The 23,265-nt window shown below is 40.5% G+C and overlaps 1 protein-coding gene across 2 annotated transcripts in view; it reads right to left on the minus strand.

Annotated features, from left to right (window-relative positions):
- Positions 1 to 23,265, minus strand: part of GRID2 (glutamate ionotropic receptor delta type subunit 2) — a 1,893,008-nt gene that overhangs the window by 879,589 nt on the left and 990,154 nt on the right. For both annotated transcript variants that reach the window (XR_012754338.1, XM_075351083.1), the window contains exon 5: positions 22,573 to 22,626. Coding sequence is in view for 1 of the 2 variants with exons in the window: in XM_075351083.1 (XP_075207198.1) it covers positions 22,573 to 22,626 (54 nt within the window). In the remaining variant the exon portion in view is untranslated. The remainder of the gene's footprint in view (positions 1 to 22,572; positions 22,627 to 23,265) is intronic.

A 23,265-nucleotide genomic window follows, 5' to 3' on the forward strand; every position in this document is an offset into this window, starting at 1 on the left:
GACTGTGAGCATCCATAAAACATGACTGTCTACTACAGGCTTCTGGTAGAGAATGTCTGAGCCGCACGATGAGCGGTGACATCACTCAGGCTATTTGCGGTCACAGGTTAGAGGTTCCCATGATCGCCTACATGTGATCACAGGTAACCTCACCTGAGGTCACTCAGTTTAATGAGCTCACCTCAGATGACGTTACGTGCGGTCACTGGCACAGAACCGTAGGACCCTCCAGCTGTGACTACAAATAACCTGACTAATGTCACCGCTCATCGCGCACCTCACTCTGTCTCTGCCTTAAGCTCAAAGCGGGCGGTCGTGTTCTATGGTCGCTAGCTGTGACTTCAGATATAGCAGAGCTGGAATTGTCGTGGGATTTCTTGTTGATTATGTTGCACCTGGTTGTTTTGGGGGTTAATAAAGGGGTGAAAGAGGGTGGGTTCTTTTTATATAAAGGCTCTTTATTCTGACCTTGTGTCACTATGTGCTCAAGGATCTGCTGCAGTCAATGTCAATGTGAGGGAAAGTGCATGCGATGCACTGAATCCTTTTTGGTTTGTGGAGATTTTCTAAAAGCAGAGACAGCTCCAAATACTGATATGAGAGACAGTAGAGAAGCCCGTGTAAAGCCCAGTATGGTGCTCTGTTTCACTCCCTGTCTAAGTGGAGCTGTGGTGACGCAGAGGAATTTTATTTATATTTGCAACATCTTAAGCTCCTCCGACAGTGAAGGAATTGTTTTTCTGAGATAATGACTCATTGTTCCTGAAAGCTGTTGGAGGACCCATTGGATCTTGTAGAAGTGACACTACATCTTCCTGGCATTCCAGCCTAAATTCACTTCCAGTAATGCCGGAGTTCAAGTGATGTCCCAACTCAAGTTCCTGGGACCCATGAGACATTGTTATTGCATGCAAGCCCTGTGATCATTCAGTGCCAGCTTACTTCTCCCTGCCTTTGTACGGTAAAGTAATTAACGGAAAGTGAGTGCTGCAGCTGCCACTTCTTGTTAATTAATCAAAAATCACAGTGCAGGGAGAAGGAAGCTAGCACTGGTTGGTCACAGGGCATGTCATAATACTGTCACTTGGGCCTATTGAATGCAAGTTCCAACAACACTGGAAACGTGGCACCAGAGGTTAGTGTCAGTTTTATTATTTTTATGAGTGCAGTAACCCCTTTAATGTTGTAGAAAATAGAATTTAAATTCCATGAATGATGCCTTCTTCACTTCTACTCATGTCTCCAAACCACAGAACCATGGAGATTTTTTAGTTGATGTACATGTTCATTGCCACCCTGTCTCTTTTGGAGATGTTCAAGGTCCATGTTACATGCACCAGGAAGTGGAGGAGTGGGAGATGAAAAAGAAGCAGGAAAGAGAGAAGTAGCAGTGAGTGGATGTGGAGTATAACATTGTGTGGCACAGGCAGGTAATGAGACTGACAATAAGAGCAAAAATGTTGGTGATGTTGGTCATAATGATTGATCCTCGCAGTGTTAGGAAGATGAACCAACTTAGCCATTGGCCACCATGGCGAGCATATCAAGTTATATGTCGGAACATTTGTGGGGTGACAGGCATATCATTGCCATGCAGCTAAGGGATAACTATTGAATAGCAGAGGAGCTTGCTCTCAGGAGCTCATGCTTGGGATTTCAGTGCTCTGCTTTGCCTGAAAACCCTAATCCCCTCGTTGCGCTAGTGCCCCCGATCTATGAGCTTCGTGGAAACAGTCCATAAAGGCCCTGTCCTCCGCAGGATAATTGCCGTGTTGCTTGAAGCTTCTCCCCGACCTAAGGTCCAGTACCCTGACGAGCTTTCGACCCCAGACCAGCTATTGGACTGCAGCTGCCCACCGTCCTCCTTGACTAAGCCAGCACCCAGTCCCAATCTCCTGCTACCGGGTCTCCAATTCCTCCGGGTCCAGATCACCATCTGCAACCCAATCTACGTTTTCCTCTGGGAGATTCAACTCCCAGCTTCCTCCAAGCTCCTCACAGCTCGAGGGTTACCACTCAATTGACTTGTCACCTCCCACCTCCCTGCATGACCCCTAGGTGGGAGGCCCTATTCCAGCTTAGCAGCCCACTGGTGTGCCTGACAGGGTGTGGTGCGAGGTGTGATTAGGATTTTTAGATGCTGGTGGAGGCAGTACTGCAAGTTGAGAACCCAGAACCATGTCGGGTTGAGTACTGCACTGGGAGATCAAGAGCGTGCAGTACTCTGTGATGACCTGACAAGTCCATGGGGCATCACACTAGCAGAGCCTTGTGCACAGTACTCTAACAGAGCCTGGGGCAGAGTGCCCTTTCAGAGCTTAGTGCATAGTACCCCAATAGAGCCTGGATAGCCTGGCGCACAGTCCCATAAAAGAGCAAAGCCTGGGGTCGGGTGCCCCAACAGAGCCTAATGCAGTGTGCCCTAAGAGAGCCTGATGCACAGTATACTAATAGAGCTTGGTGTACAGTGCCCTAACACAGCCTGGTGCAGAGTGCCCCAACAGACCCCAGTGCAAGGTGCTCTAATAGATCCTGTTGCACAGCATCCTAAAAGAGCCTGGTGCAGGGTCCCCTAACAGAGCCTGGTGCAGGGTGCCCTAACAGAACCTGCTGCAGGGTGCCTCAACAGAGATGATTTAAAGTACCATAATAGAGCCTGATGCAGGGTGCCATAATAGAGCTTGATGCAGAGTGACCTAACAGAGCCTGGTGCAGGGTGCTCTATTAAAGCTTGATGCAGAGTGACCTAACAGAGCCTGGTGCAGGGTGCCCTAACAGAGATTATGTACATTACCCAAATGGAGCCTGGAGCACAGCACTCTAACAGAGTCTGGTCCAGAGTGCCCTAACAGACCCTGATGCAGGATTCCCTAACAAATCCAGGTGCACAATACTTTAATAAAGCTTGTTGCAGAGTGCCCCAACAGAGCCTGGTGAAGAGTGTCCTAACAGTGCCTCGTGCAGGGTTCCCTAACAGAAATGATGCACAGTAACCTAATAAAACCTGGTGAAGAGTGTCGCAATAGTGCCTGCTGCAAAATGCCCTAACAGTGTCTGGCAAAGGGTGCCCTAACAAAGCCTGGTGCTCAGTACCTTAATAGAACCTGGTTCAGAGTGCTCTAGCAGAGCCTGACGAACAGTACCCCAATAGAGCCTGGTGCACAGTACCCTAAAAGAGCAGAGCCTGGTGCAGAGTGCCCTAGCAGAGCCTGGTAGACAGTACCCCAATAGAGCCTGGTACACAGTCCTATTAAAAAGCAAAGCCTAGAACAGGGTGCCCTAACACAACCTGGTGCATAGTCCCTTAAAAGAGTTTGGTTTAGAGTGCCCTAACACTGCCAGGTTCATAGTATCCTAACAGAGCCAGGCACAGCGTGTCCTAATTGAGCCTAGTGCAGAGTGCCCTAATTCAACTTGGTGCAGGGTGCCCTATCAGAGCCTGCTGCACAGTTCCCTAGTTGAGCCTGGTGCAGTGGGCCCTAACAGACCTCGGTGCAAGGGATCCTAATAAAGCCTGGTGCAAGGTGCCCATAGAGCCTGGTGCAAAGTGCCCTAATTGCAGCAGTCACTTCAGCTTTTTGATGATTTCGATAGCTGGAGTTCCATGGGCCATCCAGTCTCTATGCTGCCTACCAATAAGGTGTAACTCCACCATGCATATGCAAGTTTCAGCTACAGCATGCACAGAATAGTCACTCCGAGAAACCCCCTCACCACCAATGAGTGAGACTCCATGCGGATGTGTGGGACATGTTATGATGCTTTGAGTACTCCACAAACAAGGTCAACAGTGATTATGGCATCATCAGTGTTACTATCCCACTTCTATGCTTCCTTGAAAAAATACATCAGGTGATGATGATGAGCTGCTGGCACAGGAGGAAGGAAGAGTAGGAGGAAAAGGGACCATTAACACCATTATCAGGCAAGTCGTCCACACGTGGCTCAGAAGGTAGTTTTCTGTACCTACAGTGGTTAGGTACACAACTGTTCCGCCAGAGGACAGGTTTGGAGGATGAGAATGAGATGGAGGAGGAACTGTGTTCACACCAGGGTGACACTTAAAGCAGCTCATATAATTGGTTTGAAATGTTTACCTAGGAGAATTCTTGCTGGTGCAGTAAAGCTTTCGTCTTGTTTCTGTGCTAAGTCTTGCTATGGGGCATTGCCTGTTGCATGAAACTGTGTTTCCCTTTCTCACATTTGAGCAGCATTTTTCTGTTCCAGACCCATTTTTAAGCCACCTAACAATAATCATACAACTCCCTGACTTTGTGCAAGTGTGTCTTGAAGAATTGATGATATTACAAGTCCAACATCATACCAAAACTGAGCACAGTAGCAAGACACAAAGTAATTATAATGCATCAGCAAAGTCTTATCCAGGCACAGATTTCAAAGCAGACTGTGGTTTCAAGATTTGCTTTTCAAATTGTTTTGAAGAACCACCAATAAATGGGCAACAGCCCATACAGTGTTCGGAGAATGAAACTTACCATATCACACGAAATACAAATTATTCTTGCCTCTCTTTAAAATCAAAAGATGCTCAGCTATGGCATTAACTCAGAACTTCTATTTGGGTTTTGTCTGTGAAATGGCCATGGTGTGAATGTGCTTCTATTGCATATATACCAACTTATACTCCTGCTCATTCTTTTGGTTTTCTGTGGGTGTTTTTTGTACTTTGTAGAAATGGGGTTGTGGTCCCTTCCTCTGACCTAGACATTGCATCTACAGGGGGCTGTAGTCGGACCACTGTCCTTCTCTCCCCTTATTTATGCTTTTGTCACTCACGCAAGGTAAAGTTTTAATACTAGAGTAGGACTATATCAATTAGTCACACCTTGTCGTGGTGGGCTGGCTTCTACGCTTTTTGATTAGAGTTAACCAAATACCCTATGTTATTTGTTGTATTATTACTATTTACTTTATTATAGGATATATGCTCATTTTGTGATTTTTTCTTGGGTTTTGTCTGTAAAATGACCACAATATGAACATGCTCCTATTGCACTTATATCAACTTATACGCCGGCTCATTCTTTTGATTTTTCAGAACTGGAACTAGTTGGACCCAGCTGCCAGAAGTAGTATTCATAGAAAAAATGTAGTAAAAAAGCCATTCCTTTAATATTAAAACAAGGGTGAATGACTCAAGTATGCTCAAAAATATAAGATTTGTGGTGTAGGAAAATGGAAGCTTATGTTCTGAACTGATGAGTCAAATTTCAAAATATTTGACTGCAACGAAGAGTGATTTGTTTTCCAAAAGCCTGGAGAAATGTAAAATAATGAATACCTGCAGGCAAGAGTGAAGCATGGTGGAGGTTCCTAGCATGTTTGGGGCTGCATTTAAGCAAATTAATTTCAAGATTTGGGGAGGATGTATGTTGTCTTCAAGGCTTCTTTCACACGTCAGTGATTCTGGTACATATGTGCTAGTGTTTATACGTACCAGAATCACGGACATATGCAGACCCATTATAATCAATGGATCTGCGCACACATCATTGATTTTTCACTGACCATGTCTCCGTGCGGTGTACACGCGTGTCCGTGATTGCCGCATGGAGACATGTCTGTTTCTTTCTGGCATCACTGATGTCCCACGGACCACACTATGGTGTGATCCATGAGACATGTACCAGAAAAACACGGACACTGAAAATAAAAAGCATTTTAAACTCACCTTCTCCAGCGATGCTGTGTTTGGCAGCTGCACTCTGCTTCTTTCTGGCCGGCTCATTACTGGCATGCATATTCAGTTATGCAGCCACAACCAACCCGGAAGTAGAGGTGAGAGACACAGCGGCCGGATGCAGCAGAGCCTGAGAGTTCAGCACGACGGACAGCAGGAGCGGGACAGGTTAGTTTATCTCCATCTGCAATCACGGATGATGGATCACGTCTCATGGACTGCACATGGACAACCCACGTGTGCCGTGAATCACAGCACATGGAAAGACATATGCGTTTTTAACACATCAGTGAAAAACATCTGTGTTTTTTACTGACGTGTGAAAGAGGCCTAATGCTGAGAAATACTGGCAGATACTTATCCGAGATGCAATACTATCAGCAATGCATCTGATTGGCTCTAAAGTTATGCAGAAGGACAAGAACTCCAAACATATAGCCAACGTCATTAGAAATTTTTCAGTCTAAAGAAAAACAACGAGTCCTGGAATTGCTGCTATGGCTCCCCCACAGCCCTAATGTCCACATCATCAAGACTCTCTAGGATTACATGATGAGACAGAAGGATTTGCACATGCCTACATCTACAGAAGAGCTGTGGTTAGTCCTCCATAATGTTTGGAGCAACCTCTATGTTGAGTTCCTTCAAAAACTGCAAGAGTACATAGAAAATATGATTTTTTTTTTTTTTAAATAAAAGGTTTGACACACCAAATATTAATTTGGTTTAGAATCATCTTCTTTACCTTCACTTAGATTTGTATTAATTGATAAAAATTAACTATAAAAACATCTATTTTTAAAGCATTTTAATTTCTAAAACCTTTGCACAGTTCAATTTTTTTTTAATCATAAAAAATGTTTAATGTGTATATTTCTCACAAAAAAGAGCATGACATGAGTTTTATCGTGCCACATTTTAAACTAGAACTATGTTAACTTGTTTTTAAATGAACCATACCTAGTTTATCTTTCCCAGAGGTCCATCTATGGCTTTTTTTCATTCATTTGTCAATTATTTTCTATATTAAATATAGATTTTCTGAAACAAAATAACACCTGGCATCTGCTGTGTCCAGTGTAATATCTTGCATTTCTGGTCGATTAATTCTTAATGTACCATAGATAATGGATTTCCTTGGTATAAGATGCATTTTTTTATTTGACATGTATCTTTTCTCTTTAGGTTGTCAATAAATATGATAAACCAAATAAAAAAATTCAGCACATTAGTTGTGTTTTTGAAACATAGTATGTAGTTCTATTGAGTGGAATATTCAATATTTTAATGTTAACCACAAAATAAACATAAATATTACTCAATGTTTCTTAACATAGAAAAATGTTTAAGAGAATATGTATTTACTTTATTTAAGAAGGATTTGTATTATATAGCATTCTGTATTCCGTTGTTCTTCATTAAAATATTTAATACTTTGTATATTGAATGAATAATAAATAAAATCATATCTCCCAGGTATATCTATTCTTTAATAATGGATTTTCTGTAAATGCAACATCATGGGGATTTTACAAATAGAGTTTTTAGGAAACTCAGTACGCTAGTTGTAGTATTTTTTTTAAGCTTTTATAGCATTTTTTTTAAATTACTGCCTCCAAATATTAGGCAAGAGAGAAATACAAACTGACTACAAACAGTTCTTTTTGTGCTGTTTTCCCTTCATTTTGATGCAACTATTGAGTCAATGATGTTTCTTTTTTATTTTTTAAAGTGAAATTTTCAGTATGGTCAACTTAACTAATCCATCTATATAGACTGTAGGGATTCAGCTCTGGTAGGCAATGGCAGGGACACAGTAAAGAGGCATACACAGGTTTACAGTCCAAAAAGGGTCAGTGTTTTATTCACACATGACACCTAAACATAAATATACTGTCTTACTTCAGCGCAGGAACACAAAAGGAAAGAAAGTCCAGCTTGGTATTCAGCACGGCAAACAGTCCAGGACATACCAACCCATTCAGATATATGTTTCCCAAGGTCTCCTAAAGTTCTCCAGCCCAACTACCCACACACTGAGAAGTTCTGGCTGTCTATTTATGCTGTGCTAATCGTACACCTGTGCACCTAAGGCTTTGCCTCAGAACCTGACCTAGCAGAGACGATCCACCAGTTTACAGGAGGGGTATAGCGCCCATCAATCACCATACCCTTTATTACATCACAAGGCATACAGGTCCTAGAAAGTTTAATAACATTCTATCTTGATATCTGCAATCTGATACCTTATTCCAGAGAAATCTATGTTTTTCTACATGCAAATGAGCTGTTAATAGCTATGAGCAGGACACAAGTCTGCATGAAAATCGGCCTCCAAAGCTTATTTTAAATGATAAGAGCATTACCAGTGTGAGTCATGTAATGAATGATAGTCTGCTGTTAAAATTACACAGAGCTCTACAGTGAGATCAGAACTAACAACCAACAGCGAAATGAACACATTACAGCAAAAGTAAACTTCATCACAAAATCAATTGCAGCTACAGGTGTCTTCTCCTAGTGCTGGCAGCTTCCATCTCTGCTGCAGAGCTGACCGTACCATGAGAGGACAACTGATAATGTGTTTGTAATAAGAAACAGTTCACTTCTGCTGTACTGCATTAGCTCTGAAGTACTGTATTAGCTCTGATCTCACTCCAGAGCTGAGTGTGATTATAGGAGCCAAGTGTCAGTTATTACATGTCTCACACTGCTAACTCCACGTTTTATTTAAAATAAGCTCTGGAAGCAAATTCTCATGCAGATCTGTGTCCAGCACACAGATCTTAACAACTGATTTGCATATAAGAAAAATATGGATTTCTCTAGAATAAAACACCAGGTAACAAATATCAAAGAATTATTTTTTTTCAACATTCTATGACCTCCATGACCATAAAGACTGCTTAGGAGGGTAGATCCTGCTGACATATTCCCTGTAAACCACCAAGCTCTAGATGTGTCTTTTTTTTTCATGTATTTGCTATATGTGAATGTGTAAAAACACAAACTTACAAAATGTCTGAGTGATAAATAGCATCACCCACAAAAATGGCACAAAAAAAGCATATTTGTATTTCAAAAGCCAGTCTAGATCCAAAGTCCATCTAAGTAAAGTGAATCAAATTGATTAAGAGGTTCCTTTTCAGGCTGTAGGTGCACCAGAAAGGGAAATATATTTTGTGTAGGAGCTAATGTGTATTTCCACTATATCTACACCAGTTTAAATTAAAGTAAATATTTCAGGTTTAACAAGACCATGTTTGTTACACCCGCTAACTTTAAGTCACTATTCGGAAATTTGTCTGGGCCTATGTGGAATTGCAAAAACTCATCTTTTTTTGTACAACTATAGGATATACAGAATTTATGAACTTTTGAAACCCGAAAACTTCCTCCCTTATGTGTGAATAAAGTATAAGAGATTGAAGAAATTAGGAAAATAACAAACTAGAGTGACTGAAAAGATTTGTTTTGGAGACAGAAGAGTAACAAAGAAACATTTAATGCATAGTCTTAAGGCTGCTTTACACGCTGCGACATCGCTAATGATATATCGTCGGGGTCACTGTGTTTGTGACACATCCAGCGTCGTTAGCGACATCGCAGCATGTAACACCTCTGAGCGAAATAAAACGATTGCAAAAGAGGTAAAAATCATTGGTATTGGAGAGGTCGCTCCAATACCAAAAATCGTTGACAGGTGAGTAGCGAGTGTCGTTCCCGCAGCAGCACACATCGCTGTGTGTGACACCGCAGGAACGAGGAAACTCACCGTACCTGCGTCCCGCCGACAATGAGGAAGGAAGGAGGTGTGCGGGATGTTTGGCCAGCTAATCTCCGCCCCTCCTCTGCTATTGGGCAGCCACTTAGTGACATCGCTATGACGCTGAACGAACTGCCCCGTTAGAAAGGAGGCGGTTCGATGGTCACAGCGACGTCGCTAAGCAGGTAAGTAGTGTGACGGGTGTAAGCGATGTTGTGCACCACGGGCAGCAATTTGCCCATGTCGCACAACTGACGGGGGCGGGTATGCTCGCTAGCAATATCACCACCGATATCGCAGCCTGTAAAGTACCCTTTAGGCTAACTTCCCATGTTCTATATGTCATGATTCTGATGAATGGTGCTCTGCTCTCCTGCAGAGTCTGTTCTAGGCCTCATATTTTCCTCCAGTTAATTTTTTGTTCCTGGTTTAAGTCCTGTTTGCTGTGGGAGAGGTCTGTTCTTTGAAGTCTCATTCCAGGGCATGGCTTGCTTTATCCAGGAGCCAACCCACCCAGAACACTGCCAGTTATAGTTCTTGTTTTGTAGTGCTCATCTCTGGTTCCTGTCTTGATCTTGTCCTGCTTCCTAATTCCACGTACCTCGTTCCATTTCCTCCCCTACTCCATCTTGACTCCCTGCCTCCCTGACTTTTGGCTAGTTTCTGACCCCCGGATTCACTCTCTCTCTTCACTGTACCTGACTTGTCCTCTTGGCTATTGACCTCGGCTTGTATTCTGACCCCGGCTCCGCTCTATGTCTGGTACTTTATGGGACTTCCTGGTTTACTGACTCTCGGCTCGCTCACTGACCTTTGCTTCTCTCTCTCTCTTTCTGTTACTGACGTGATCTCCCAGTTCCTGACCCCTGGCTTGTTCGACTTTCCGCAGATCTCCTCCACTAGGGCATCTAGTGACTCCTAGTGGTCTGTTATCTCATTACTCCTGGATGCTCAGCATCACACTGTAGTCATCTGTTAGAATGGTCCTGCAGGGATCCACAGGGAAACTGATTTCTGCCTAATCCATTTTCTAACATGGGATCTCTGGAGAATGGATCCATTAATGGATTGCTATTTATCTTTCATTTGTAATGGATCCGGTAAGAAAACATAGGATCCGTTACAAATACAAGTACAATGGATGACTAAATAGTAATCCATTAACAGATCTGTCCTCCATAGACTGCTGTTTTAAAATGGATCCGGCCAACATCTGCTATTTTACAATGGACAAAAGAGTTGTTTTTGCACAACGCTTTTGCGAACGGATCTCTGATGGATCCATGGCAATGGATGATGACAGGACATGTGAATTCAAACTTAGATATCTCTCATGGAGAATTGAGAAATCCACATGTTCACAATGTTTTTTCAAAACTAATTTTTGTTTGGAAAATAATGTGTCCTGCTAAATGATAAAACCAATGCATGGCAAAAATGTTTTTTTTTAATGGTGGTGGCTACCAGATTTTTCCTGGTTACATACTTCTCAATCAGCAGTCATTTTATTGACATAGATGCAGCATAGTTTGTGATGAAAGCAGCATTAACAAGAGAAAGTAGACAATGCCTGGGAGGAAGATACTAGCAAATGTTAAGATGCTGAAACCATGCCCCTTTTCTTAGCTATTATACAGTGCCTTGAAAAAGTATTCATACCCCATGATCTTTTCCATATTTGTTTCACATAACACTCAAAAACTTAATTGCATTTTATTGAGATTTTATGTGATATACAAACACAAAGTAAGTATTTGTGAAAAGTAAAGAAAATTATACATGATTTTATGAATGTTTTCAAATAATAAATCTGAATATTGTGATGCACATTTGTATTCAGGCCCCTTGTATCAATACTTTGGAGGACAAACTTTTGCAGCAATTATTGCTGCAAATCTTTTGTGGTATGTCTCTATCAGCTTTGCGCATCTAGAGGTTTACATTTTTACCCATTATTCTTTGCAAAATAGCGCTAGATCAGGGAGATTGGATGGAGATCATCTGTGAACAGCAATTTTTAAGTTTTGTCACAGATTTTCAATGGGATTTATGTCTGGGTTGTAACTGGACCATTCACATACATGAATATGCTTTGATCTAAACCAGTCATTTAAGCTCTGGCAGTATGTTTAGGGTCATTGTCTTACTAGAAGGTAATTCTATACCCTGGTCTCAAGTCTTTTGCAGCCACTATAAGGTTTTCCTCCGGATTTGCCCTTTATTTGGCTCCATCTATCTACCCTTAATCTCTGACCAGCTTTCCTGTCCCTGGTAAAGAAAAGTATACTCACAGTGTGATGCTGCCACCATCGAGTTTGATGGTGAGGATGGTGTTTTTAGGGTGAAGTTTTCAGCCAGACATAGTGTTTTGCAGTTAGCTTAAACAATTGTATACAATTTTGGTCTCATCTGAGCAAAGCACCTTCTTCTATGTGCCAAGTAGGGGACACAGCTACAATGAATACAAATGCACGTCACAATTTTCAATTTTTTCTTTTTAAATGTTTAAAAACCATGTATCATTTCCTTTACAATACACACATGTCATTTTATACACAGATGTCACATGGATGGCACACAGATGCCATCCATGTGCTTTACATGTTCTTCATGGACCCATAGACTTATATTGGCCCTTTTTACCCATGCTGCCAAAAAAAATGGACATGTCTCTGTGTGGTTCACATTTATAAATGGTCCTTTGGAAAACATGAACATGGGATGATCAGCATAAGTTATAATGGGTATGCATGGTATCCATGAAAGAGAATGATGACACATGGATCGGAAACTTGGATGTTTTAACGTAGCCTAAGACAGAGGCCTAGTTGAATTGTACAGACTGTCATGTACTTTTCCCCTGGTCTTGCCTAATAGGATACTTCAAACTAATATATGTATGGTATATCCACAGAATATGCAATCAATGTCTAGTAGATCCTGATTTTACCAATGGAATTTGCATATACAGTATATCAATAATGGGCTATGATGTACACTTCTATTAAAGGGGTTATCTGGCTTATTTTGATTTTTTTATTATTTCACTATTGGGCTACATTGGAGCAGGTAAGTAGATAGTGACTACTTACCTGCTATGCTGTCAACCCCTCCCCCTTGGCTAAGAGCGGTCATGTGACTGCTCCAACAGTAATTTTGCTGCTTCCTGAGTTGTCATGTCAACAGGAGCAGGACAATGTTGATATACAAAACAGCCACTGCATGTTGCCGCCCTGCTGCTTAGTTAGTGCGTAGGTATAGGGCATTGAGAACCTGCCCCCCACTTCTCCCGCCCCCTGCCACACATTCAGTAGTCTCCCTCCTCGCCCCCTGTGCCCAGCTATGGGATATGCCAGCTGAATCAAAATGACCATCATGGTGCTAGACACCCGGGCCTGCTGTTCAATAACAGGCAAGGAATAGGGGTTGCCCACTCACTATCCGGGACACTGTCAGCAGTGTTTGGGGGTGGAAGGGGGAGGGAGAGCACAGGGGGGAGATTCTAAAGCACTTGGCACTTTTTCATTGAATTGGTTTTATTTGTTTTAGTAAAATTGGTGTTGGATGAGGGGAAGAATTCTAACCACTTGGCACTTTATATTGAATTGGCTTTATTAGCTATAAGACATTTTGGTATTGGATAGGGTGAACAATTCCAATGCACTTGGCTCTTTGTACTGAATCAGCTATAGGACATTTTGGTGTTGGATTGGGTGAAAAATTGCAAAGCACTTGGCTCTTTCTACTGAATCAGCTATAGGATAGTTTCTTGTGTGGACACCCTAAAAAAAGAGGCAGCATTCCAACAAACAGTTCAAAAAGTAGACTTATTTTATTTTCCATGTGGCAATGTTTTGTTTCCATCCTAGAATGTTTTGCTGCCGCTCCAGTGGTTATCTCAGATATACAGTATGTGTGCATATATATATATATATATATATATAAAAAATATATATATATATATATATATATATATATATACACACAAACGTACCATACATACATGGCATATATATCTACAATAGACACACATTAGATGCTATATATAGTCTTCATTTATCTATAAGGGGTGAGGAACATGTAACAACTCTTTCTGTTACCATTATGGATGTGATGTGAGATGATTGCTCTGTCACAGATGAGAGAAGCAGGATCTCTGCTCTGTTATTTCTAATGCTGTAGTGATGAGAGGTCAGTACTGGGCAGACTGCTGACAGCCAATGAGTGTTCAAGGGGCGAGCAGAGAGCGGGGCTGGACAGTGAGGCCGGGCAGTGCCAGCTCTGACTGTGAGGTTTGGCATAGTAAGTTATCATGTTTGGTTGAGCTACAGGTAAACAAAGAGATGCAGAGAATAAAGTGATAATTCAAGAGGAACAAATGTCAGAAAACAAAAAAGAATAATGTAGGGGTGATTTATATAACAAAACAGCACAGATTGGCTTAAAAACATTTTTTTGAATTTATATAGGACAACTCCTTTAATGGACAACTGGTTGGATTTCCCATTTATTTGTATGAGAATTCTGACCATCTCTCTCCTAACAGTAGCTTACAAAAGATAAATGTGGGACCTGGGTAATATTGTATTTTCCGTGACATGCCATAAGTATACAATGTATGATTTGTTACTCCTTTAATCATAATAACTCACTGTAAATTTGAGTTGACGTGATAGAATTTTAATTTTATATTTCTGCCATATATATGTCCTTATTTTGCTTTAAATCGAGCATTTGGGGTTTTAATATATCACAGTCCAAAAGGAGATTTAACATGTTGTATATGACTGACAGTCTACAAATTAAGTTGTAATGTGTAAAACATTAATATATTTCCCTGTTTTGAATCTGAGACATATCTTTGTGATAATCTTGACATGTATTGTCACTTTATAGCTGTATTATGTGTGGCAGTACCATTACTATAAACATACATAGGCCCTTTAAACTTTTTAGAAGACACAAACAGATTGTTATCCTTTGGCTGGCAAATATAATTAAACAGTAGAATCTATACATCACTTTCTGGTTTGGTTCAATGAAAGAGAAAAAAAAGCAGCATGAAATAGAAGTAAATCACTGAGCCAGTGAAGAGAATAAGTACACCCTGACATACCATTTGTCTCTTTACTGATTTTAAGCACTTTATGCTGATACGGCAAATGCAAGTGCCAGCCAAGAGGTCACAGTCTCTGTTGCAAATTGTGGAACTAAAGTCTGCAGATATTTCGCTTACTTGGCCTAGATTGGTCCCTCAGTTCAAGAAAAGACACAGTCACCTTCACTGTCATGTAAGAAATGTCACTTAAGCAGCATTTGGCTCTCTCTCTTAATCATCCCAGATTATGTTCTATCCATTTTTTAGTCAAATGAGCTACAGCCAAGAATCAAACCCACCACTTCTCGCCTGCAACCCTGCCAATGTGTTCGGAAAGGACCTTGTGAGGATATGAATACTATTATTACAGCTAAACAAAACTCTGAAAATGTGGAACTTCTAGACTCACCTTTCTAGGACTTCAGGCTTTTCGGAAATTGCACAAATACCAAATTTCTCTTTTTTTTTGCGTTAGTAACAAGTCTAGTTACTTATATGTTTGTTTAGCCGTTTATTCTTTGTATTCTTATATCCAAGACAAGCCTATGCTCCTTACTCCTCCTCTAACTCCACCTAATAAACAAGGTTGCCACCTGACTTTTTTTTTTTTGGACGGCCGATCCAAAAATTAGGGACAGATAATATTTTTTTAAAAATGCACTGTAAAACCATAATAAATCATTACAATTATAATGATCAATGTCTACAGCATAGAAATATAAGATGATATCAGCAGCATTCACTGAAAACTGTAAAATGATGATAATTACAGTGAAAATAATCTCTAAGTTTTTTTAGCTTAAAAAAAAATAACACGCCTTAACTTTTTATCTGAAGAGGGGAAAAAGTTGATTTTTCAGAGTGAATGGGGAATTGAAGTGGCAAGGGTGGCTGAGGACAAAGAAGCTGAATTCTCTGATAAGATACAGTTAGGTCCAGAAATATTTGGACAGTGACACAATTTTCGCGAGTTGGGCTCTGCATGCCACCACATTGGATTTGAAATGAAACCTCTACAACAGAATTCAAGTGCAGATTGTAACGTTTAATTTGAAGGTTTGAACAAAAATATCTGATAGAAATTGTAGGAATTGTACACATTTCTTTACAAACACTCCACATTTTAGGAGGTCAAAAGTAATTGGACAAATAAACCAAACCCAAACAAAATATTTGTATTTTCAATATTTTGTTGCGAATCCTTTGGAGGCAATCACTGCCTTAAGTCTGGAACCCATGGACATCACCAAACGCTGGGTTTCCTCCTTCTTAATGCTTTGCCAGGCCTTTACAGCCGCAGCCGTCAGATCTTGCTTGTTTGTGGGTCTTTCCGTCCTAAGTCTGTATTTGAGAAAGTGAAATGCATGCTCAATTGGGTTAAGATCTGGTGATTGACTTGGCCATTGCAGAATGTTCCACTTTTTTGCACTCATGAACTCCTTGGTAGCTTTGGCTGTATGCTTGGGGTCATTGTCCATCTGTACTATGAAGCGCCATCCGATCAACTTTGCGGCATTTGGCTGAATCTGGGCTGAAAGTATATCCCGGTACACTTCAGAATTCATCCGGCTACTCTTGTCTGCTGTTATGTCATCAATAAACACAAGTGACCCAGTGCCATTGAAAGCCATGCATGCCCATGCCATCATGTTGCCTCCACCATGTTTTACAGAGGATGTGGTGTGCCTTGGATCATGTGCCGTTCCCTTTCTTCTCCAAACTTTTTTCTTCCCATCATTCTGGTACAGGTTGATCTTTGTCTCATCTGTCCATAGAATACTTTTCCAGAACTGAGCTGGCTTCATGAGGTGTTTTTCAGCAAATGTAACTCTGGTCTGTCTATTTTTGGAATTGATGAATGGTTTGCATCTAGATGTGAACCCTTTGTATTTACTTTCATGGAGTCTTCTCTTTACTGTTGACTTAGAGACAGATACACCTACTTCACTGAGAGTGTTCTGGACTTCAGTTGATGTTGTGAACGGGTTCTTCTTCACCAAAGAAAGTATGCGGTGATCATCCACCACTGTTGTCATCCGTGGACGCCCAGGCCTTTTTGAGTTCCCAAGCTCACCAGTCAATTCCTTTTTTCTCAGTATGTACCCAACTGTTGATTTTGCTACTCCAAGCATGTCTGCTATCTCTCTGATGGATTTTTTCTTTTTTTTCAGCCTCAGGATGTTCTGCTTCACCTCAATTGAGAGTTCCTTAGACCGCATGTTGTCTGGTCACAGCAACAGCTTCCAAATGCAAAACCACACACCTGTAATCAACCTCAGACCTTTTAACTACTTCATTGATTACAGGTTAACGAGGGAGACACCTTCACAGTTAATTGCAGCCCTTAGAGTCCCTTGTCCAATTACTTTTGGTCCCTTGAAAAAGAGGAGGCTATGCATTACAGAGCTATGATTCCTAAACCTTTTCTCCGATTTGGATGTGAAAACTCTCATATTGCAGCTGGGAGTGTGCACTTTCAGCCCATATTATATATATAATTGTATTTCTGAACATGGTTTTGTAAACAGCTAAAATAACAAAACTTGTGTCACTGTCCAAATATTTCTGGACCTAACTGTATATTAGACATTTTCTTATATTCACCTTTATGCAAAGTTTACTGAAAGTTTGTTCCCATTTAAAAACATTCATGATTAGAGCTTGACTTTATTGTATCATTCATTTTGCTACATACAAGTACATTTCAACAAACTCGATCATCATCAAAAAGTAAATTTATTTCCGTAATTTCATACAAAAAGAGAATATATAGAGTCATTACACACAGAGTGATCTATTTCAAGTGTTTATTTCTGTTAATGTTGATGATTATGGCTTACAGCCAATGAAAACCCAAAAGTCATTATCTCAGAAAATAAAAATATTATATAAGACCAACTGAAAAAAATATTTTAAACTCTGAAATGTTGGCCTACTGAAATGTGTGTACAGTAAATGCACTCAATACTTGGTCGGGCTCCTTTTGCATGAATTACTGCATCAATGCGGCATGGCATGGAGACGATCAGCCTGTGGCACTGCTGAGGTGTTATGGAAGCCCAGACTGCTTTAATAGCAGCCTTCAGATCATCTGCATTGTTGGGTTGGGATACTGTGGTTATTAAACCAGGTATTGGTACTTTTGGCAGTGTGGACAGCTGCCAAGTCCTGTTGGAAAATTAAATTTCCATCTCCAAAAAGCTTGTCGACAGAGGGAAGCATAAAGTGCTCTAAAATTTCATGGTAGATGACTGCGTTGACTTTTGTCTTGATAAAACATAGTGGACCTACACCAGAAGATGACATGGCTCCCCAAAACATCAATGATTGTGGAAACTTCACACTAGACCTCAAGCATCTTGGATTGTGGCCTCTACACTTCTGGGACTTTGACTTCCAAATGAAACACAAAATTTACTTTCATAAGAAAACAAAAACTTGGACCACTGAGCAACAGTCCAGTTCTTTTTGTCCTTGCCCCAGGTAAGATACTTTTAGCATTGTCTATTGGTCATGAGTGGCTTCACACAAGGAATGCGACAGTTGTAACCCATGTGATGGATATGTCTATGTGTGGTGGCTCTTAAAGCACTGACTCCAGCAGCAGTCTACTCCTTGTGAATCTCTACCAAATTTTTTAATGGCTTTTTCTTCACAATCCTATCAAGGCTGTGATTATCCCAGTTACTTGTGCACCTTTTTCTACCACACTTCTTTCTTCCACTAAACTGTCTATTAATATGCTTGGATACAGCACTCTGTGAATAGTCAGCTTCTTTTGCATTGACCTTTTGTGGCTAGATAAAGAGAAGTGTATGGAATTGTATAATAAAGCTAATAACAAGCTAATAACAAAAGTGATGACGGTGTAAAGATAGATAGTTAGAAAGCACATTTTAGGTACCAGACCACCCCTTTAAAGGAAACCTGTCATGTAATTTATGTGTTCTAACCTGTTAGCAGTGTAATGTGTGAGCTAATAACCCCTTCCTACCCATCCCTGTGTTGTAAAAATGTGTAATGTGAATGTATAAAAATATGTTTTATTACTTATGTCTTCTGTATGTAAATGCGTAGGGGCTCTAGCCCCATGGGCATTGCAACGCCCTGTGGGCATTTGCATGTCTTCCATGGTATCACGCCCCTGTGATACCATGTGAACACCCACAGGGCGATGCAACGCCCATGGGGCTAGAATCTCTGCACATTTACATACAGAAGACATAAGTAATAAAACATATTTTTATACATTCACATTACACATTATTACAACACAGGGATGTGTAGGAAGGGGTTACTAGCACACACATCACCCTGCTACTAGGCTAGAACACATAAATTACATAACAGGTTACCTTTAATAGTTTCCAATTGTTGCACTGTATTTAGTAAGTAGACATTCAAATCATAAGCTATTTATGCTTTATTTACTGCAAACTTATTTAGAGAATAAAAGAAAAAAAATCTTTAATGCACACCAATCACCAGGATTTTCGTATATAAGCTAAAGCCAGTGCTATACTGGCACTATCAGGCTGATTCTCCACATACCTGTAGTGGTCAGCTCAGATGTTTAGGTTTTGAAATCCAAAAAAGTAAAGTTTATAAAATTAGCTGCTTGTTGAGTGACAGCAGCTGAGGATCAGATAATATATTCATAGTTATCCCTTCACACTGTTAGAATTTGCATAAGTAAAATACAAACGATTCACTTTGTCTCTTGCAGGACCTGTGTGAGGTCATACCCATGTGACCTGGTATCCAGCTTTGTTGACGGAGGTCCAGCCCCTTATGGTCACATGGTTCCAGGTCACTGATATGTGAAGTGTGCCTTCTCCCAACAGCAAGTGTTCAATGAAATTCAGATCCAGACTCCTTACTGGCCACTTCATAACTCTCCAGCACTTTGTATCCTCCATTTCTCTGTGTTTCTTAAAGTATTTTTGGGGTTATTATCCTGCTGGAAGACCCATGACCTAGGACTTAAACCCAGCTTTATGACACTGAGCAATACATTATATCCTTTAGTAATCTTCAGATGTCATGAAATCTTGCCCACAGACAAAGCATACAGTGCCAGAGACAGCAAAACCACAACAAAACATATTTGATCCTACACGATGTTTGACTTTAGGTACTGTGTTATTTTCTTTGTAGGCCTCTTTCAGTAAACAGTAGAATGATGTGCTTTACCAAAAAAAGCTTTATCTTGGTCTCATCTGTCCTTTCCCAGAAGGATTTCGTCTTACAATTATTTTGGTAAACTGCAGTCTAGCTTTTTTTATGTCTCTGTGTCAGCAGTGATGTCCTACTGGGTCTCTTGCAATAGCATTTAATTTTAATAAAATGTTGATGGATAGTTTGCAATGACACTGATGCATCCTGAGCCTGCAGGACAGCTTGAAATTATTTAGAGCTTGATTGTAGCTGCTTATCCCCCATCTCAACTATCCTGCATTGCAACCTTTCATTAATATTTCTCTGCCTTACATGTCCATCAAGATTAGTGGCCAAAAGTGTAGACACCCTTGAAAATTTTTAAAAAATGAAGTATTTCTCCCAAAAAATAATTTCAATTGTATATGTTTTTTTAAACACAACGTTAATTCCATTTTGTGTTGTGGAACAACATAAAAAATACAGAGAAGAAAAGGCAAATTGGACATCATTTCTGACATATCTCCATAAATGGGACAGAAAAAATTGTTGGCATTTTCCAAAATTATGTGTAAATAACATTTTTCCAGCATGTGATGCTCATTCAAACTCACCTGTGGCAAATAACAGGTGTGGGAAATATTAAAATAACACCTAAAACCAAATAAAAATGGGATTAGCTAACTCAAATGTTGCATTGTGTGTCTATGTGTGCCACACTAGGCAGAAGAGAAACAGGAAAAGAGAACTGTCTGAGGACTTCAAAACCAAAATTGTTGAAAAATAGTAACAATCTCAAGGTTTTAAGTCCATCTCCAGAGAGTTAAGGTACCATCACACTAAGCAACGCTCCAGCGATCCCACCAGCAACCTGACCTGGCAGGGATCGCTGGAGCATCGCTACACAGGTTGCTGGTGAGCTGTCACACAGGCAGATCTCCCCAGCAACCAGTGACCAGCCCCCAGCCAGCAGCAACGCGTGGAAGCGATGGTGCGCTTGGTAACTAAGGTAAATATCGGGTAACCAACCCGATATTTACCTTGGTTACCAGCGCACACCGCTTAGCGCTGGCTTCCTGCACTCCTAGCCAGAGTACACATTGGGTTAATTACCCGATGTGTAGTCTGGCTATGTGTGCAGGGAGCAGGGAGCCGGCACTGACAGCGTGAGAGCGGCGGATGCTGGTAACGAAGGTAAATATTAGGTTACCAAGGAAAGGGCTTCTTGGTTACCCGATATTTACATTGGTTACCAGCGTCCGCAGAAGCCGGCTCCCTGCTTCCTGCACATTTAGTTGTTGCTCTCTCGCTGTCACACACAGTGATCTGTGCTTCACAGCGGGAGAACAACTAAAAAATGGTCCAGGACATTCAGCAACAACCAGCGACCTCACAGCAGGGGCCAGGTTGTTGCTGGATGTCACACACTGCGACATCACTAGCAACATCGCTGTTACGTCAGAAAAGTCGTGCCTCAGCAGCGATGTTGCTAGCAATGTTGCTTAGTGAGACGTGGCCTTTAGATGTTCCTTTGTCCATGGTGTGAAACATAATGAAGACGTTTACAACCCATGGCACTGTAGCTAATGTCCCTGAACACAGATTTCAGGGAAAAAGCAACTAAAAGTTGCAATGCAGGATTGGTGGATAAACAATTCTAATCAAGTTCTAAAGAATCTCAAGCTGTCCTGTAGGCTCACTTTGCATCAGTGTCAGCATGAACTATTCATTAACATTTGAATGATATAAAATGCTATGACAGAAGACCAAGAATCATCCCTATACTGACACAGACATATAAAAAAGCTAGACTGTAGTTTCACAAAATATACATTATTAAGATAAAATCCTGGGAAAGCATCTTTTGGACAGATGAGACAAGATAGAGCTTTTGGTAAAGCACATCAATCTATTGTTTATTGTAAAAGGAGAGAAGCCTTCCAAAAAAGTATACACTAAATATTAAAGAGGCTCAAAGATGTTTTGGTGTTATTTTGCTGCCTCTGGCACTGTGTGTCTTGATTTTATGAAAAGCATCATGCAATCAGAAGATTACAAAAGGATTGTCCAATGTAGTGCCAGTGTAAGAAAGCTGGATTTACATCCTAGGTCATGGGTCTTCTAGCAGGACAATTACCCCAAACATACTTCAAAAAGCACCCAAAAATGGATGGAAACAAAGCACTGGATGGTTCTGAAGTGGTCAGCAACGAGCCAGATCTAAATCCTGTTGAAAAACTTAAAATTGCTTTTGGGAGAAGGTGCCTTCAAATATGAGAGACCTGGAGAAGTTTACAAAAGAAGACTGGTCCAAAATTTCAGTTGACAGGTGTAGGAAGCTTGATGATGGTTATAGGAAGTGATTGATTGGAGTTATTAATTCAAAAGGATGTGTAACCAAATAATAAGTCCCTGCCCGTTAGCTTTTTTAAATTATATCCCTTTTGCATATTTTTTTTGGGGGGGGGTTCTGCTGTTCCAATATACACAAAGGAAATCAACATGTATATAACAAAACATGTGTAATTGCAATAATTTTCTAGGAGAAATTCTTCATTTTCTGGAACAATTTAAAGCTTGACAACACTTTTGGCCATGACTGTAATTAAATGTGACTTCTTTGAATAGTTTTGATCAGTATACTTTTAAGAAAATACATAGAGCTACCCAGAAGGCAGGCTACATTTTCATTACATGAAAGATCACCTCTTAATTTACCGGTCAATTATTTTGTTGCTGTTCTGAAAACCAAAAGTAAAATATGCTTTGCAAAGTTGCACTCAATTTAAGAATAGCTTGCTGTATGCAAATCGGATTAACATATTACAATAACATTAAAACACCAATTACCTCATTTATAATGATCCAGTGACAGTCAAAGGCAACCAAATTAGTCTCAACGACCTGCAAAAAGAAAACAATGCGTTTGAGTCAGCACACAGTAATAAGCAGGGTGCATTCAATCATGCAAAAACAGTCAAAAGAATTTCTCTGGCATGGCTTTGTCATTCAGATTTAAGTTGATAACCTTTACAGTATTCGGTCATGTATTCATATTTCTTCTTAATTAGATACTAAAAAATGTACCTCAGTTGTGAAGGAGTCATTTTAAGTACATACAACAAAGAGCTCTTTACTAACTGGAATTTATTGCAATTAAAGTCTGTAATACTACCTTTCAGTACAAATATATTAAAGGGGTTTTCCATTACTAGGTCAACCCATTCTTCTCCCCATTTTTGCCCCTATTAAAATAAAAAAGCTTATACTCACCTCCACTGCCAGAGCCATGCTAGCGATTTCTGTACTCACTCACTCGACGCTCATGATGTTGTTACGTGACTTGAGCCCATGCCCAATCAACAACATCTTCACTGTCTCCACCTTAAAGTGTATACATAATCAAAAGTAAGTGATCGGGTAGCCTCAGATCTTGCTTCATCTTGATTACTTATATATCTGAAGGCAGGGAGAGAGAAGCCGGCATTGATGGGGCTCAAGGCTCAGACATAACCTCACATAAGCTTCAGGTGAGCACATGCC

Source organism: Anomaloglossus baeobatrachus, chromosome 1, assembly GCF_048569485.1.
Source record: "Anomaloglossus baeobatrachus isolate aAnoBae1 chromosome 1, aAnoBae1.hap1, whole genome shotgun sequence".
In the NCBI taxonomy this organism is placed as follows: domain Eukaryota; kingdom Metazoa; phylum Chordata; class Amphibia; order Anura; family Aromobatidae; genus Anomaloglossus; species Anomaloglossus baeobatrachus.